The 19,859-nt window shown below is 36.6% G+C and overlaps 1 protein-coding gene across 2 annotated transcripts in view; it reads left to right on the forward strand.

Moving 5' to 3' along the window:
- Nucleotides 1–18,229, forward strand: part of SEPSECS (Sep (O-phosphoserine) tRNA:Sec (selenocysteine) tRNA synthase) — a 25,591-nt gene extending 7,362 nt beyond the window's left edge. For both annotated transcript variants that reach the window (XM_027795113.2, XM_055798122.1), the window contains exons 5-11: nucleotides 13–166; nucleotides 4,128–4,230; nucleotides 6,486–6,615; nucleotides 6,736–6,827; nucleotides 13,036–13,129; nucleotides 13,759–13,849; nucleotides 15,787–18,229. In XM_027795113.2, coding sequence (XP_027650914.1) covers nucleotides 13–166; nucleotides 4,128–4,230; nucleotides 6,486–6,615; nucleotides 6,736–6,827; nucleotides 13,036–13,129; nucleotides 13,759–13,849; nucleotides 15,787–16,036 — 914 coding nt within the window. In that variant the 3' untranslated portion in view covers nucleotides 16,037–18,229. The remainder of the gene's footprint in view (nucleotides 1–12; nucleotides 167–4,127; nucleotides 4,231–6,485; nucleotides 6,616–6,735; nucleotides 6,828–13,035; nucleotides 13,130–13,758; nucleotides 13,850–15,786) is intronic.
- The last annotated feature ends 1,630 nt before the right edge of the window (nucleotides 18,230–19,859 follow it).

A 19,859-nucleotide genomic window follows, 5' to 3' on the forward strand; every position in this document is an offset into this window, starting at 1 on the left:
TTTTTTGTTCAGGTTTTGAGCCTGTGGTGATAGAAAATGTGTTAGAAGGTGATGAGCTACGGACAGACATAGAAGCAGTGGAGGCTAAAATCAAGGCTCTTGGTGCTGAAAATATTCTTTGTGTGCATTCAACAACATCTTGCTTTGCTCCAAGGGTACCTGATAGGTAAGTAACCTTTAAGAAATTTGTTATTTGCTACTGTAAAAAGCACCAACAAACAAAAACCCAAACAAAACCTCCGTGTTTTGAATGTCTGTTTCCTTAAAATTGCTTGACTACTGCCAGTAATTAGTAAAGATACTTTAATCCCCTTGCTTAAGGAAAATGGCAGATCGAAACAATGTTCCACTTTCAGAAAGGTATATTTAAAAAGTGAGAACAATGCAGAAGGCGTTTCTTCTGTCATGTAAGTGAGGTTCATGATGATCTGTTGTGGTGAAATGAATATCATTTTGGCAGTGGTTTTCTTTTCATTTCATGGAAATCGTAAAACTAGACTTTCATAGAAACATAGTGCAGGAAATGTAGCTCCATAGCTAATGCTGCATTTTAATATTGCTGTTGCCTTTTCTACTCTTCTCCTCTAGCCATTTTTTCTTAGGCTGTTAATACAGTTTTAAAAAAAAAAGCTACAACTAAATTTAAAATCTTTGCTTGACTTACTCTTTCCTGTATTATACTGGTGTTTATAGGGCTAATTAAAATATACTGATATAAGGAAACTCTTGGAAGCATGTAGGGCAGATGCGCTGTACAAGTATAACATACGATTTGCCCTGCTGTAACTTATCTTGGTTTGAACATGTTGCTGCCTGATCACATGATGCTACTACTTATAATTTCCAGCTGTTAAATCACCATTAAAAGAAGCTTAAAATACATTGCATTCTTTCCTAATATTACGTATCCGTATGTGTAAAGCCCGTATTTGCTGTGAAGATTTCACTCAAGCACTAGCAGAAGCTGAGGTGAGCATTACAGTTACGGATGGGAAATAGGGTATCTGTGACATTATTTCAACATGTAGCTTGGTTATGGAATACTTGAAACATTTCTTAACCTGAAAATGACATGTTTGAGTAGAGGTGCCTAAAGTACTTGGTATACAGAGTCGTTTGTCCAAAATGGGCACCTTTGTTACTCACAAAACCTGCTTGCTTCTTGATAATTATTTTCATAAGAAATAGAGCAAATTCCTTAGGTTTTACAGTTGAACAGGTATATTTTTATGGGCTTATATGTAGTACGCTAAAGTATGAGATATTAGTAAGATGTCTTTTTTTACATGGTTTCAAATTTAGTGTCTCAGTTGTTCCACTTCAACTGTTTTTATCACAAAATTTAAGAGACTTATGTTTAAAGTTCCTCTGCAGCGTGTGCTTTTTTTGTTAATTGCTTTGTTATGTGGAAAATTTAGTTGAATATTTGTAAGTGTAGGAAAGAAACATTACTGACTGTGAAACATGGCAAATAAAGATACGTTTCACTCTGTTTTCCTACCTTTAAAAAAATCCCTGTATTTATGATAAGTTAACCTAGTTGCTAGAGGGAAGTTAAAACCATATAATTCTGTCAGAGTACTATGAACATTGCTTGAAGTTGACTTGCAGATTTATTGGCTAACTTAAATCACAGCTATCAAAATTGAATGGTCTATTTTATAGCTTGGGTAAATGAATCTTTTCCTTATCTGTTTCCTTTTTTTTTGACATGCGATTGTTTTGTCCTCTGCAACTAAGAGATGAATTATTAGGCAGCGGCACTGTGTTATGATATACCACAGATACAGGAGGATTTGAACGCATTTGCTATTTAAAGGATACTGTCAACTATTGAAGGCCATAACATTCATCTTCCTATAGGAAGGAAAATCCTGTACAGCATTTCTGGAGGCTGTAATTTTAAATGTCTGTTTTTAAATACCTTGCATTTGTAAGGCTTTGTTCAGTTGTGGTGGTGTTTTAAAATTTTAAGTGGCTTAGGATTGTTAAAAGGTCAGGGTAAGAGGTTTATGCCTCTGTACCTATCGCTTTCCTTTGAAGTATTATTGAACTTCATGGGAATAATTCACTAGTATAAAAATCCCCTTCCTCAGAGAGACATTAATTCTCAGACAGTCTTTTACCTGCTGTTGCTGTGACTTGTCCCTGAAACTACTGTATCTAAAAAGAGAACTAAAGGAAAAAGAAGTGCCTTTTTCAGTTAGTTTATGTACTTAGCAGAACTCAGTATCTTGTTACTTTCATTTGCATTGTAAGAAATTCTTTTAATGAACTTTCACAAACAGGAGAGAAAGAATTAATAAATTGGAAAAGCATTCCTTTAATTCCTGTTTGTGGCTTTTAAGAGCTCGAGTAGTAGCCAAACTTACATTAATGCTGTGTTTTTCAGATATAACTAGCAGCACTTCTAATGGTTCATTTTAAGCCCTGGAAGCAGACAAGTGCTATGCATAATTGTTTGCTTTCCTTGCATAATCACATAATCTTTTCAAACTGTAGCACACTCATCCTCTGTTGTAATATGGATTGGATTGTTCAGGACAGTATTTTTAGGAAAAATAAAGAGACTTTTGTTTTCAGTACTTGTAGAAGCTAGCTTATTGCTCCTTTAATCTCAGGAGGTGAAAAAGACAAATACATGTACATGCTCTACGTTTCCAGTTTGGTGAAATTCGCTGCCTGCACTTGAAAAGAAGCCTGTAAGAGGGGAACTGTTGAGTCTCTGTGGACGATGAGGAATGAGTGATCAAGATCAATAGATCAGAAGGCAAAAACTTTGCCCTGCATAGTGTTATGTTTCCTGAATTATTCTGTTAACGTTACGTAGTTCAGGATTCAGGTTGTTGATAAATGTGAAAAATTACTGGACGTGCAACTCCTGACAAATATCTTGACTGTAGAAGATCCATATGTACATTATACTACTGGTGTTTCCTGATCATTAAATACTTGTGATTTCTTTAGGGATAATATGGTGATGATGTTTTCCTAAGGACTGAGGTTCAGAAAACTTAATCTTAAGTTTGCAGCTGAATTTTGCATTACAAAATGACACTAGGCAATGTAACAGAAATAGCATGCCAAAGAATGTTACCTCTTGGAAAATGTTTTTATATTGTCACATTTTATATGAATGTCAGTAAATTACAGTGAGAGGCTGTACAGAAGGAGATAGGTAAAAAGGCATTGAAGGTTTAGTGTTTCCTGATATTTTTTTTTTAAAATACTAATACTTTCATCGTCACTTTATTATGTATTACCTTATTTTTTCAAATATATTTTATTTCTAAAATATATTCACAAGTTTGGGGAAAATCAAGAGTTATTAAAATATGTATTAAAATAATAAATAAAGCATGATTGGAGTGCTTCAAAAAAGGGCAGAAAGTACATGTATATTTAAAACGCTGAAAGCCCTTACCCAAAATGGTCTATGTACCCACATCAATTCTAGTTTGACTGAGAAATCAATCCAGGCTGAGCTCACTGATTTCAGGGATTTCTAAAGGCAAGTGAAGAGTAAACAGTTGAGCAAAGTTCTAACTTGTTGATCTCCACATTCAGACATTTTAGGGCTCTCCGTTCCTTTGGAGAGTCTTTTTTGTTCATCGGTTTATCTGAAATATGCAAGTGAGATATCAGCCAAAGGGTTGAATTAGTTCTTTGAAATAAACAGAAGCACATTAAAAATTCCTGTTACATAATGCTTTTCATTCTCAGACATCTTGAAACTTTTCAGGTTTGAAATTTTCAGGTTGAATATTAGAAGAAAGGGGAAAAAAGTGTGAATAGCTAAAGCTCTGTTAATTATTGCTAAAGTAATAAAATTTTATATCTGAAGCAGAATGATTTGGAAGCTGTTTACCGGTTTCCAGGTAAAACTTTCAGTGAAGTATGAAAAATTTCAGCCCAGGTCAGCATTTTGTAGTATATGAAAAAGGTAACAAAATTTTCTCCTTAACCTTTATAGCTTAAGGTGACAAGTACTGCCTTGAGGTACTAATCAAAAAAGTTTCTTTTCTCACTCTGACCTCCTTGTAGACATTTCAGTCTTTTAATGGTCTGATTTGTAACATGAACTACAGTTATCAATGCTTCTCTAAATAACAATTCTATGCTCATAGGCTAGAGGAACTGGCTGTGATCTGTGCTAATTATGACATTCCCCATGTTGTCAACAATGCATATGGAGTTCAGTCCTCAAAATGCATGCATCTTATCCAGCAGGTAGGAGCTGTGTATTTCCAATAGTAACTTTTTTAACAAATATAAGTAAAACTTTGACTGTAGACAACACTAACAAATTTTATCTGATGTTTCACTGCTTTGCATCTAATCTTATGCATGTCTGGTATTTGAACAATTTTCTGAGAGAGCAGAGCAGAGGGAAATAAAACTTAAAAATAATAGTTATTTCTATGATGTGATTTTAATGTAATGAACTCACATTTATTTAGGTTTTCATTAAGTTCAGGTGTTTTTCATAACAGAAAAATGTCCCTAATAAGTTTTCTTAAAATATTTCCTAGACTTGTTGGCTAAAAGTGAAATAATGAATCCTACTTAAATAGGAATTAAGCCTTCAACAGAATGTGAGTTACAGATTTTTCAATTGAAGATACAGGATTCTACAGCAAAACTTCATGAATCTTTTCACTTAGAATATTGTTGATACAGAGAACAGCTGAGGAAACTGGGTTAAGTTCAGTGTTAGGTTCAAAAAAGTTTAATTTCTCTTGCTGTTTAGTTTGAGGAGCTTGCCTAATATCTAAGATCATCCATGAAACAGAATTCTTGCATTTTTGTTCATTGCAGTGTATGTGCACTGTTTCTTCACTATTTCCTTTTTCTCTCTGTTGCTCACATTAAAAGAATAGGGGGATTTTTTTTAACAGGATGCAGGGGATCCTGAACTATTATGAATTTAAAATATGCTGGTTGGGGTTTTTTTCCTAATTAAGAAGACATTACATTATTAACTAAGCAGAGACCAACTTGATAAATAATTAGGATGGGAATGTCGTGTTGGCAATTCTAAATCTTGAGAGACTGAAGGAATTTGACAAAACTTGCAGTGATATGTGAAATAGAAAATGGCATATGCTTTATTTGTAATGTACTTAGTACACGTTTATTGTATTTAACTTGCACAAGTTTAGTGAAATTCTAACATGAAGGAGGCTGTGGAATTGCTGAGTTTTACTGCATGAAGTGTATCTAATGATAATCTTTTCAGACTATAAAGCTACAAATAGAACTGTTACTGTGTTGATTTCTGTGTTTTTTCTTGGCATGGTTGGGTTGTTTGGTGGTTTGTTGTTTGTTTGTTCTTGGGTTATGCAAATGGATACATTTGAGCTCTGATTTGTTTTACATTTATTTAAAAAAAAGTATTTCCTGTGATAGAAAATGGATTGATTGCCTGTGAGAAAGTAGTTATTAATGAATACTTAGGAATATGTACATGCTGAGCACAGTGTGAACAGACCTTGCAAGGGTATCACAGGAAAGAGCTTTTGAGACCATTTTATTTGTCATGCTTTTCCTCTGGTGGTCTCCTGTCAATTAAATCAAATTATCCTGTTGGCATTCATTTTCCCATTAAAAAGCTGACAAACTGAGAGTGCTTCATCCTATCTCTCATGCACTAAGCTATTAAAACATAGAAATAATAACTGTGGTTTAGTTGGGTCTGCTTTTTTCACTCTTTTGCCGTAGGCATTAACTTTGTTTTTATGTCTTGGGTTTAGTTTGTAGTACCTTAACATGTACGTATTTAAATATACTTCAATATGTATGGTCTTTAATACACTTTTTTAATGCTGCATACTTCTTACTTGTGCAGTTGACAGTAGTGGATTACTCAAATTGAATATGTACTCTAGAATCTACATTTTTTCCTTTACAAATATCTGAGTGGCTAGGTATGAGGATGTTTTGTTTTCTGGGAAGTGGGGAAATCTGCTATAGGAAGTTACCTGGATCTTGATTTTGCAAGCAGCCTTGTAAGGAAGAGTACTGTCACAGCCCACTTGTTTTAATGCAAATTTATACATGTATCAAGAAAAATCTTCTTTGCTAATGAAGCATTAACCTGTAGCCCTTTACTGTGAAAATCTGTTTTTGGGTTTTACAGTTTTAACTGTATAATTCCCATTAAGTTCCAAGGGTTTTCTTTTTGGTTGTTATTGGAAATAAGCTATGCTTAGACTTGCAGGAACTAAAATCAGTATTTTAAATCATAGCAAAATAGGAATTTGTAAGGTACTATGTAAGCAGACATTGGTAATAATAGTCAACTATGCTAAGGAAAGGTAATGCTGTTTTTAAAATTTTTATCACAAATACAGCATCTGAGAGAGTTTAAGGAATTACATTTGTTTTAGTTGTACTGTTGTGTAATTATGATGTGTCATGTGTTTCCTTTTTCCTAATGTATGCTGTGGACGTTTTTGGTTTTGTTTTGTTCCTTTTTGATGAAGGGTGCTCGAGTAGGCAGAATAGATGCTTTTGTTCAGAGCTTGGACAAAAACTTCATGGTTCCAGTAGGTGGTGCTATCATTGCTGGCTTCAATGAGTCCTTCATTCAGGAGATCAGCAAAATGTATCCAGGTAACTAGTTCATGGACTGATTTCATCCATACAAAGCGACTGTAGAAAACCTGATTATCAGCTTTCGTTCACATAAAATTTATTTTTGCCAATTTAATCTGTATATCGTTTTGTTTTCAGGAAGAGCATCTGCGTCTCCTTCCTTAGATGTCCTCATTACGCTTCTGTCTCTAGGTGCCAGTGGCTACAAACAGTTACTGAAAGAGAGGAAGGTAAGCTTTTTGGCAAGCAGCACTTTCTTGAAGTGAGCTGTTAACGAAGTCTTGTTGCGAAACAGCTTTGTGTGGTAAATGCAGTTTCTGTCTAGAAAGCCACTGAACTTCTTCTGAGCTCACAGCTCTGAATCTGGGAAGGCAGTGTGTTATAATTACTTCTTGGCTCAATGGTGCTCATGAGTAAGCATGATTTCCATGTTGTTTTCCAAAGCAGAAAGCTAAGCTGTGGTCCTGTACTATCTTGTATAGTATTCATATTTATTGTTCTAAAGCGTGACTAATTTTGTCAGTATAATAAGTAGAATTTTGCCCACAAAAGCTTAATCTGAGAAATACTGTGCTATCTTGTCATGGTCACACTGCTTCCACAACTAAAGCGTGAGATGAGAGACTGAGGCGTAGCCCAGGGGTGTCTGTTCTTCTTCATCTGGCCCTATTGTGCCTTTGTGCTATGATAGTGTTTAATTAATGTGTGTGTACCACATTCTCTGGAGGATCACAGTTTCTGGTTAGGTTGTAAATACTGCACATGGCCACAAAAAGGAAAAATACTGTCATTTAAGGTATTTATCTAGATACAGAGCTAGGTTTCTTCTCTGCCTCTCACAGACTGTATGTTTTATGTTGAGTGCAATGCCATTGCACAAACATTCAAGAGGTCTAAGGTTGGAACCTGTATATCTTGAGTTGTCCTTCATTCTGAACATATTACAGGTCTGGTTTTGCTATCTCTATGTATAAACACAGAGGATTCTTTTTGTGGAGGGTTTTAGGTGAGGAAGTGCTGTGAATTACGTACTGTTAATATTTTTAAATCCTGCATTATCCCATTATTTTATTTAGAAACCACATTCCAGTTGTTTCCTTCTGACAGCTTGTCTCTGATTACCTGGCAGGGCAATAGTGCTGGGTGCTGTGACTTGTTTCTAGCTGCTTGTAGAGACATCCAGGAGCTCTGTACTGGAATTGTGATCCCATAGGAATAGCTAGACTGTAGAAAACCAGGCCAGCTTAGTGGCCTTACAATGACTAAGAAGTGATCTGTGCAGCTAAAGTGAAAACATGGCTTCTGAAACACCAAAAGCAGTTACCACTTTTGCCACTGTTGCAATACAGTTTCTAACATTTTATTTTGGGCTGTTGTATGCATTACCACGTGTGGTTTGTATCTTCATTAAAAGCAAATTGTAATTTTCCCTCTTCACTCTCATGTCCAAAAGAATCTCAAGTGAATTTTTCATGTCAAAGCTGAGTTTTATATTAGATTTACACTGGTAGCGGATACATAATGGGCAGTAAAAATATTCTCCAAGTCATAAATAATAATTCTTTCATAAATAAAATGTCTTAATGAATAGCTGTATATTTTGAATTGTCATTCTCTTGGAAGTAGAATTCTAAAGTGAATAAAGCATTATATTTTTACAGCTTCAGGTCTTTTTATTTCAAATGTGAGTATATACTATAAACACAGTTATATATGGCATAAATATGTTTCTTTTATTGGATTTGTTGTAGAAGTAGAAACCTTTTTTTGCTTAAATCTGTTTGTTCTTGAATTGTAAAAATGTAATAGTGATAGTTTATTGCCTGTGCTCTGTGAAAGCAAAGGCAGAGCTATTAGGCTTCCAGCAGGAGCTATTTATAGCGTGACATTGAGTACTCCTTTCTATATCGGTGCAGCTGCACCTACTCACACAAAAAGTCAGCTATAAAAAAACTTCAAGTGTGGGGGGTTTTTTTTGCTTTCTCTTTTTACGTTGTCCTTATTCACGTGGGTGTTACTTCAGGTTATTTGAGCTCAAACCAGAATATTACTGAGATTAATCTCACACAACCAAGGAAAGAAATAGTCTACCGTTTTTCTTTTACCCAGATGAACTGTTTAATGTAGGAAGGGAAGAGATTATATGAGAGAGGAGCATGTGCATGGAGTGAGGTTTTCTGACAAGCTGGCAGTGGTGGAGTGTGCAGTGTCCAAGAGTATGAGATTATATGATACAATGTGAAGGGTTAAAATGGTGCAGTGGATCTGAGGACAGAAGAGCATGGGACTAACACACAGATACTGTCCAAGTGTTTGAATAATGGTGGCCATATATGAAAACTTAGTAAGGAATGTTTTCAACAGTCCTATTCTCTGTTTCCAGAGAAAGGATGGAAGATGACCACCAACAGTAATGTTTTCTCACTTGTTCTGAACTTTCAATATTCCTTTTTATGTGTTTATGCGGTGTTTAAGCCAGTAGTTTTCTGATCTCAGTAGGGGATTCTGGGTCCTTTTGTAATGCAGATGATGACAGCTGATCCATGGTCCAATTTGTTAATATCTTTGCTTTTAAAGAACTGTTAATAGTATGTAACAATATTATGATAATATCATGTATTATGTTTTTGTAGCGACTCCTTTGATTTCCTCAGTACAGGTTATATTGTGTCTCATATTCTGCATTCCCAGGACTTAAAACTTCCTGTTTTCATTTATGTATGTGAGTGTCTGAACCAAGCCACATGTAGCAAATATAGTGGTTACATTGTGTAATAGCATAAAGAGGAAACAGGCTTCAATTGTCACCTCAGAACTGATGGAGAGCAAGGACCCTACATTCAGGTCCCTGCAGATCAGGTTTAATACCCGTTAACTATTTTAAAATACGGTCCATTTAATCCATTTAACTCATTATTGTAACAGTATTTTTGAAGAGGTGATGGTTTCATTTTGTTTTCAGCAGTTACAAATTTCCTCATTAGACTTTTCTTAACAATCTAATGATCAAGATAATACCGGTTTACTTAAATGTGTTTCTGTGTTACTTGGAACGTGATGGAGCCTTTTATGTCTGTATCCATCTGTCTGTATACTTTCTAAGAGTGCTTAACTGGAGTTATTTTTATGTCCTTATGGAGTATGTATCTAAAATATTTAAAATCACACCGAGTGGGAGGAAATTGTTTCGTTTTTAAAATTCAGTAAAATACTGGGTTTATGCTTTATGGTTTATCATTGATGCAACTATTCTGATAGGAATAAATAATTTGTACAGTTCAGTGTGAGTTTGTATTGCTGTTCTGCTTATGAATGAAGAATAAGAGAAAAGCCATTTAATGCTGGATATTTAAAGTATAAAAAAATCAAATATTCTTACAAGACATTTGTTACTTTTTTTTTTTTTTGTCTAGTCAGTTTGCTACACTGTAGTTTGTCAAATGTGTGGGAATATTGCAGGATTTTCCTTGTGTGAAATATGTAGAACGATATTCAGAGTGGCTGGAGGCAAGATAGTTAACAATGTAATCATTATCTTAAATGGTGTTGTGTAATTAAACAAGTGCCAAGTTAAGAATTTCTTCCTAATATCTAATCTAAATCTACCCTTTTTCTATTTAAAGCCACTGCTGCTTGTCCTGTCACTACATGGCCTTGTAAAAAGTCTCTCTCCAGCTTTCTTGTGCCCCCTTTAAGTGCTGTAAGGTCTCCCTGGAACCTTCTCTTCGCCATATTTAGAACGCCCATCTGCTTTTTTCTCTAGAGTTACTGGCTTTTTCCTTACTTGTTTCTCTCTAGTTATTTTCATTTGGAAGAAGAACAGTGCCTAATTTAATACATACATAGAGTGGATAACTGGCTATACCAACTTGCCATCCTTTAAATAATAAGTACTGTAAGAGATGCAACAGAGAATTCCCTAGGTACAACACACAAAAAGTAATCAGTTGTGAATTTGTTCCTGTTGCAGTACAGGTTTTCTCAGTACTAATTTCACCAATTCCATAGTAGACATAATTTATGTACATTTCTGTAATTATGTACATTTCTGTAATATGTTGCTTCAGTTGTAGAAGTAAGTAGCCAGCAGAGGGAGCACAAATTAATTTATGATTTCTATTAAAAAAAACCACTAATAGAATAGCTAGCACATTGGTGATGCTCATTGTGGAAAGCAAATAACAAATGAATAATGTGTTTAGATTCAGTGAGGGACCAGAAGGAGGGCAAAAGTGTCTGAACATTTGAAACATAGATGTTTTTCAATTTCTGTGACAGAACTGTAAATAAACTCTGATGAATTGAAACCGTAAAACCACTTGATTTACAAGTGCTTCTGAAAAATAAGAATGAATTTTCACAAGTTTCAAGTTCTGATAATTAACCATTGATGCCCCCCAAAATTGTAGATGGTAAGGTGGTACTTTTTTCCTCTGTGGCTGATTTCATTCTATAAATGTGAGTAAAGAAAAAGTCAGGAGCTGTATTTGTTTGATTGCTTGTGAAGTGAGACTGGGTTCACTGCAGTGGCTCAATAAAAGCAGCTGTAATACTCTTCTAACTTAGCTACCACAAAGCTCATTTGGTTTCATAAGACCTTTGGAAAGTTCTGCTCAAAAATACAATTTTGTTGATGAACTATAATTTGTATCTGTTAAAGAGTCCACAGGTCAGAACAGGATACTGGTCTATACACAGAAGAAGCAGCTCTATTTAAAGAATGAAAAAATCACTTGTCAGGTCCAGAAATTGAGGATCCTTAAACATGCAGTGACATTGAAGCAGATTCTTCATGGCCAGAAAGAGGAAAAATCTGGTGTTTAGTATTTTTTAAGAGGACTACCTTGTATCTGTATTTTTTTGCTAGTTTGTATGAGAGACCAAGCATTAAAAAGGATGGAAAAGAAGCCAAAGGATACAATAAGAAGAATGGTCTCTCGCTTTGTCCATAAGCGTTTTGAGCTGGTATGTGAAGAGGAAGGTGTTAAAGTGGGGAAAAGCATGAGCAATTATCATAGATTACTACTGGGAAAGAGAGAGGAAATAAAATATGGATGAAGTAAGAGAAGCAGCCTTTTATGTGCAGTGTGACTTGTGTCTGAGCCAAAACATTTATGAATCTCAGTTTTATGACACTTTCACAATAAAGGTGCTATCTAATTAAGTGAAGCAGAAATACAGATGTCTCCATTTTTTTAGTAGGCTTGAAGAGGAAAGGTTGGTCCCAGGAAGGGGACTGGCTGCACAACAGAGCTGAGTATTCAGGACAGTATGTATTTTGTGAAACGGCGCATTTGAATGTGTACTCATAGTCTTCTCCTTAAGAGACTGTGTATTGCCATTCTCATACAGAAAAAGAAGTCTGTGCACTAGCAGTGATTGTGAGATGCATGGTGACAAGATGCACTACTTTTAGTCTTGAATGGATTAATAGAGAGAAAACAAAGCGGCAATTTGCCATAACACTGACATCTGTGGTAGTAATGTTGTGTTCTCTGGAGCTCAGGGAGCTAGGGTGCAGGGAAGCTCTTGCAGGAGTGGAGTGGGGTAAGACCTGCTGTGCGGTAGGAATCTTTTCAAGATTTTATCTCCCTCAGTTTCAGGGCCGCAGAGAGAATGACTGATATCCCAAGTGAATATATTAGACCAGACAGAGTTTTGTACCAGCTTAAGGGGGAAGAACAGTCTTCAGGAAATGGAGCTATTCCTTTATAGAATGATTTCAGAGGATTGTCTGGTCTGCTTACTTGGTACTCTTGTCTGGTGGTGTAACCCCAGCTGGCAACTAAGCACCACACAGCTACGCGCTCACTCTCCCTGGGTGAGAGAATTGGAAAAGTAAGAAAACTCATGGGTTGAGATAAAGATTAATAGGTAAAGCAAAAGCCATGTGTGCAAGCAAAGCAAAATGAGGAATTCATTCACCGCTTCCCATCGGCAGGCAGGGTTTCAGTCATCTCCAGGAGAGCAGGGCTCCAGCATGTGTAACAGTTACTTGGGAAGACAAATGCCATCACTGCAAATGTCCCCCCCTTCCTTCTTCCCCTGGCTTTACATGCTGAGCATGACATTGTACGGAATATCCCTTTGGTCAGTGCGCGTTGGCTGTCCTGGCTCTGCTCTGTCCCAGCTTCTTGTGCACCTCCTCACTGGCAAAGCATGGGAAACTTGAATATTCCTTGACTTAGAGTAAGCATTACTCAGCCACAACTGAAATGTCGGTGTGTTATCAACATTATTCTCATACTAAATCAAATACAGCACTGTACCAGCTACTAATAAGAAAATTAACTCTATCACAGCTGAAACCAGGACATCATGAAAAGAGGATCAGCTAGGCACCTGTAGGCTATAATGGACACTTAACTGTTTTGTGAAATAGCTACTATTTTCTCTGTTTGATAGCTAATAACAAAAATATGGCATCTTCTTCTCCAGGAGATGTTTTCCTATCTTTCAAGTGAGCTGAAGAAGCTGGCGGATAACCACAATGAGAGACTGTTAGACACACCACATAATCCCATTTCCTTAGGTAATTGTTGGGTTTATGTTTTAAAAATATTCTAATATACTGTGCATTCATATTACACTTTCACATACGGTTCCTACATGTTAAACATTGTTCACTACACTCCATTAAATTGTTCATAGGCTGATATGAAACCACTGAACCCAATAAGGTAACCTACTATAAAAGTAGAGTAGTGACTTGGGCCCTTAATTTTTTTTAAAGAATTGCTCCTATCCAGTATACTCGTTTATTGTAATCAAGGCAGACAGAAGACATTAGCATGTAGTAATACTTTCTAAAAAAGTAGATTTAACAGTAAGTTAGGGTATAATTATTCTACCCATCATCTTACAGTGTTGTAAAAGAGATTATGGAATTCCTACTCGAGATATTAGTTGTAAACAAAAATAATATTGCCTACCAGTGCAGAATCTGCTTTACATGCAGTCTAACCAAAGAAGTAATCTATGACAGCTTGTTAGAAAACTAAAAATTATGAAATGTAGGATTTGTATTTCTTTTTTTCTTTGTATCTGAAGACAAGTGCTCTACTAGATTTTTACTGTTGGAAAACAGCCTGTCCTCTGTGATTCTACTTTGGAGAAAAAGAAGCTTTGTAGTAGTTTTAACCTGACCTTTTGTTACTTTAGCCATGTCACTGAAGAATCTAGATGAAAATAACGATGCTGCTGTTACCCAGCTTGGATCTATGCTCTTTACAAGACAAGTATCTGGAGCAAGGTGAGCATGCTTTGAATGTGAAAAATTTGGGGGGTTATATTAACATATATTTTACGAAATCCTTTAACATTTACCAGTTGTCTCACGATTGCAGATCACAGTCTGACAATAACATGTCAGGGAGTAACATACTCTTCTTCATCACTGTTACCTACTAATAATGTCTGCCTGCCTGAGTTAGCGATGAGGTCCCCTTTGTTAGCTTTGGTAGGCTAAATAGATCATCTATGCCCATTTAATTTGGTGTCATTATTCCCCTGGGTTTCACTTAGTTTCCAGCTGTTGTCTGATCTTAAGTTGTAAGCTGTTTAGGAGAGATCTTTGTTTTGTTTGTTGCAGCACAAATACAGTTGTGCTGGATGTCAGGGGAAAAAGCTTTTAATACTGCGTGTAGCTTTTTGTCTTACGGAAGAAAATCCTACTTCCCAGAACTAACCATGTTTAAAATAATTTTTAAAATCGACAACCTGAGACAGTCTGAGCTGAATTTATTCTTAGAAACAGTGGTATGTGGAAATGCAAGCCAAATAATTGTTAATTATTTTGGTTTCAACCTTTTAGAAGAAGAGAATGATGTAAAATTTGTTTTGGCAGTGTTCCTTAATCTGAATATTACTGCTGCCATGCTAACTTCTGCCGTAGACTTAATGTCATTTTTTGGTAGCAGAGCTGAATGTTTCCACATCAGAAGGTATGCTTCATTAGCTTGGATTACTCCACTTCCTGCACAAATGAATGACAGTAAATCTATATGTACTGTAGTTAGATGCTCTTTTTAATTTGCCTGTCCTAACCTTGGCTTGTCCTGCAATTTCAGCCATCTTTGGCAGAAATGATTCAAGAGGTTCAATTTTTGAAATTAAAACTCTCCAGTTCTTTGCCTGATACAAAGGTTTCAGATTTTTTCCTTTTTTTATGTAAACAAGTAATTCTTTTACAGTACATAAACTGTTTGACTTGGCATTTCAACAGATTTTAAGTGTTACGCATGTGCTGAATGTCAGTGGTAGGAATAGCGACTCCCTGCCTCAGCAGCGTACAGGCTTTTTGCATAACCTGTGGTCAGAGCGTTTGGACAGTGAAGGATCTGCTAATCCTAGTGGTATTTTGTTGGAGTGCAGTTTCTTTTATGAACTGCAGGGAATGTCTCTATAGAGGTAGTAAATTCTTAGAAATGGATTGGTGTTAACTGCTTGTATAGGCTTTAACTGCAGCTACAAGCTATAGTTCCTTTAACAAGGATGTGGATTAGGGTCTTGATTTATCAGGGAATGTATATGTACTAAAAGTGCTGAGAAATAGGGTGTAATCGGTAGAGGTTCTTACTGTGAGGAAGAGGTAAAGCAATGGCAAAAGGTATGCGCTGCAAGGAGGGTGTGAATATGAGATTAACGTCATAGGATTGGGCAAAAAGGGTGGGAGGAAGCTGGGATCCTGAACCCTCTGAATCCCTTGAACCCAGGCATTTTGGAGTGCGGTGCCCTATGCCAAGCAGATGTCTGCCCTCAGGCTGCTGCCAATATGGTGGTCCCAGGGAGCTCGGGGTCACCAGGTTGCCTAAGGAGCAGCAAACTGGAAGTGCAAGTCAGGTAGATAGGGCATGTTATGGAATAGGAAAGTTTGCTGTAGATGTCTTTTCCCCCACACTGGGGTTTCATAAATACTAATAGTAAAGACCTTAATAATTTAACTGAGGAGGGGAAGTGACATATGCATGTATATGCGTGCTGACTTGAGCTAATCCAAGATCTGCTACTATTGTCACTCTTAGTGTGGTGCTTGGGTACTAACTTGGAGAATGCCTGTTCTAATCTGCTTACGTTAATTTTTTAGATATTACACTGTATAGTACTTCTATAAATGTGTTCATCATGGGATATCACGTAAAATGTCCGAAGCATCTTTAACTGAATCACAATTTTATTTGTTTGTTTCAGGGTTGTTCCCTGCGGGTCTGTACAAACAGTGAATAACTACACTTTTAAAGGCTTTATGTCACATGCAAATGACTATCCCTGTGCTTACCTCAATGCTGCCTCAGCAATTGGAATTAAAAAGCAAGATGTAGATGTATTCCTAAAAAGACTTGAGAAGTGTTTGAAGACTTGTAAAAAAGAAGCAAAGAAAGAAAGAAGTGTGAATGAAATAAGTAATTCTAATAAGGGCACAGAACAACTTGAAGACTAGAAGATACAGATTTAGTAACACAGGAAGATACGCTTTTGTTTGAAGTATGTCAGGTTTGCATTGGGTTAGCATGGTGAATCTGCAGCACAGAAAACTTATTCCTGATCTGAAAACAACAACAACAACAAAGTTGGGTGAAATTCAGCTTTCAAGAAAGTAGGTGATATTCTTTCCGAGACAGGGGCCAGACACAAGTTTTTTGCAGCGTATAAATGCACGTAGTATCTGCAGAAGTAAAGCCTTACATTCATAAGGACCTTGAGCTGGCCTTCAGCAAATCACGGAATGCTTATTCACATGGTTTTGATTAACAGGATTTTCTGTGGCAGTGATTGAATTCCTTCCTAAGTATAGACCATCCAGCAAGAAATGTTTCACTGCTCTCAAAATATCTCCTTTCTCATCAGCATGCTTGCTACTTTTCATTTCTTTTTGAGGATTTATGTAAGTGTTGGGATAGCCCTTACTAAATAGAATGTTAAAACTGCTTGGGGAGAGTTGGAATAGTAGCGTTTTTCAGGTGTTCTCACCTCTCATGAACTGCCTAAAACAAAGCAGCCCTCAGTGGCAAAGAAAAACCTAGAATACCTCATATCCCGTCAGTACTCAGCTCTTGGAGACATTTGCATAGTTCAGCAACCCAAAGGAATTTTAATGATGAAAGCAAGGCATTGTAGAGCGGAGAGGTATAGTAGTGGGTTTGGACTTTTTTTTATTTCTTTTTTCTTCCATCTTTTCTTTGATAGTGTGATCAGGTCAGAGACCCACTGAAAAGGAGTGCCTTGTGGGATTAACGCAGCGGTTTCAAAAGCCAGTGAGAGCTAAGGGTATTTTGGCATTTTTAGTCCATTGTCGTTAAAATTTATAGACTTCCATTTCTGAAGTGTCACTTGCCATTGGTACTGTTGCCTCTGTGGCTGCATGCAGTTGCTGATTTGAATTCATTAAGCAAACAGTAGATTTAGAGCTGTTCCTGAAACAAAGGTTCCATATCACTGGAGTGACAGTGCTGTAGGCTGCAAAACTTCTACTTATTCCTAAATGCAGTTACTGCATGGTATGTAGTTTTTATGTCATTTACTATTCAAAATGAGTTTCGTGTTCAAAGACATTTTCTTTGTCTGTCTGTAATGTGGCATCCCAAGTATTACTACAATTAATGAATTCTAAATGTCAGGAAGTACTGTAGTTGCTTTGTTTGGTGGGATCTGAGACAGGTATCCTTCAAAGCCCTTTGTAAATTGTTTAATCAAAGTAGTAGTTTTTGTATTTATCTACAATAAAGTAGTGTTTTTGAAAGGATTGTCTATCCCACGTGTTCAAATGAATTGATACAAGAGGTGATGTTAATAAGCAGAAGTTAATAATATGCTAATCATCATGAAGCTACTCTCACTTAGGGAGGTCGGTCGTGTCTTAAGCTTAAATTGAACTGCTGCTTCTACATCGTTATTGCTACAGTTACATGTTAGATTGATTAAAGCTTGTGAAGGTATGGCTCCCCGGACTACCGTCAGAGTTGTTATTTGCTGTACAAACACCTCCTAGGAGAAATGTAATATAACTTGGCCACTGAGTCCTTGTGGCTATAAGGAGGTGTAAATGTCTTGTCTTTTCTTTCTCTCCCTGCTCCTTTCATTTTTTTTTAATTTTTTTTTTTTTATTATTACTGAGAGCATGCTATACCTCAGTTTATCCAGTCTGTAAAGCTCTTCCACAAGCTCTGGAGCCAAAACTCTGCAGCTCACTGCCTCAGCATTCAGTATATTGGAGCAGCCAGTGAAAACTACAAGGCCTTAGTGGTACCTTTCTTGCTGGTTTTTGGTATTGCTGTTCTGTGCCTGAATGAGTATAAATTATTGATGTAGGTGACTAGTCACAGAATGCGAACATTAGAACTATTGTTATGAGAGTGTAGAGAGGTGCCTGGTAGCAGCTGAAATAAGCGTTTGATGAATGATATCCTGAAACTGAATAAAGAAAACAGCAGTTGCCTTCTCTGGGAGGAAGAAACCTCTGCCTTTTATGGTCTCATAACAAATTGTCTGCAGCAAATAATTCACTCACTTCTACTATAGATTGAACTGCTTTCTCAGGTAGTGTTTTTCCTGTCTTCAAAATGTTTCCCGTTTGAAATAAAAGCTGAAAATTTCAACAAATCACCATAAACAAGTATCCAGGGAAAAAAAATAAGTGGTTTGTTTTGATTTTGACCTTTTAAAGCTTCCTTTTGTTTAAAAAAACTTAAGATTATGAGAATTGGGAAAAAAATAAATTTGTGTGTCATTAAAGTTATTCATAAATCTTAGTGATGCCACCTGAAGTCAAGAAATCTAAAATAATTTGAGAAATGTGCCCCACCATGAGGCATAAGCTCTTGAACTAGATATTTGTGTTATATTACTTCGGTAAGCTGTTGTACCAGTTTGCAGTTTTATTTACGTGCTTTGTCCCTGTACATGTCTTCAGTTTTAATTAATATTCAGTTTTTAGAGACAGAAGCATTATGTAATGTCACTATAAATAGAATGAAATTTTAAGTAATTCACATGGCAATATAGTTGCAAGTAAATGGACAAGACTTGGTTATTTACAGCATATTTGCAACAGGAGATTCAGTAGATAAGTATTTTTCAATGAAAAATATAAATGACAAATAAGTCAATTTCTGTTTACATTATATATATCTACAATAAAGTAGTGAAATAATACTGGAACATACACCCAGAGCAGAGTTTTCCTTTGCGTAACACATATGGGGAGATGTCATGGCCATGGCAGGTGTCACCCACTAAATGGGCATAGGTTTGTCGTACTATGCAGAGTAAAACAAATATATTAACGATATTTGCCTTCTATGGAGATCTTTCTAAGATGGTAAAGTTAGAAGCTTCTTAATTAACTGTGTAGCCCTTTTCTTCATCTATACGTAGGCACATGTCACTAGAAGCTTCCACATACCTCAGAAATCTTTAAGAACCAACTTGCTGTCTCCAGCATCCGTGTTACTAGTGAGACTTCTAGGCAGGCTGCCTGGGCTTCAGAACATACTTGGGGTTCGTACAGCAAAAATCCCTAGTAGAAACACCAAGAACAGATGCCCATTCAGTAAGGCTATCTCACAGCTACTATTTATGTAGCTAGCTATCTCTGTCATCTTCTAGGTCACAGCATGTGGTTACCAGCCGTGAAGCAGGAATGGGCAAACACTTAAAATATTCCAGAAGAGCTGAGGATTCGGAAAGAGAAGTTTGGGATGTTTCCATTCTTGCTACGTAGTCTGCCCTACGTACCCTTGCTTACTGCCCTATAGCAAGGGTAGCAAAGTGATCTGTCTACTTGGCAGCTACCAGTTCATAGAGTGTATTAACAAATACTGAAACTGGGGTGTGTTTGAGCATCGCAAGTATGAGAAGCAGTGGCTGTACAGCTAGCACATTTCCCATTCTGCTTCTGCAGAACGTGTCTTCTACAGATGCTTACTGAAGACTAACCTTTGACAAGAGGGCAGGATGCATCAGTAGGCAGGGACCCCTCAAACTGCTGCAGTCTGAATCACCAAAGTGACTTTCCTGCCCTAGCGGAGCCTGTAACTGTTCTGTGAGATGCTTTTCTTTCCCTCTGATGTTGCATCTTATGCTATGTGGATCTATATAGGTAGAAGAAATGAAGGAGCAGATGGATGTGCCTTGTGAAAATAGCACTGGGATAATATAGAGCAAGCGAACTGACACCAAATGACCCATCTCACAGGCCCACTCTTGGTTTACTTCTTTTGTAGTATCTGAGATAATGAACAAAACGAAGGACTGTTTAAGCAATA

The sequence above is a fragment of the Falco peregrinus genome, chromosome 2 (genome assembly GCF_023634155.1).
Source record: "Falco peregrinus isolate bFalPer1 chromosome 2, bFalPer1.pri, whole genome shotgun sequence".
Lineage (NCBI taxonomy): Eukaryota > Metazoa > Chordata > Aves > Falconiformes > Falconidae > Falco > Falco peregrinus.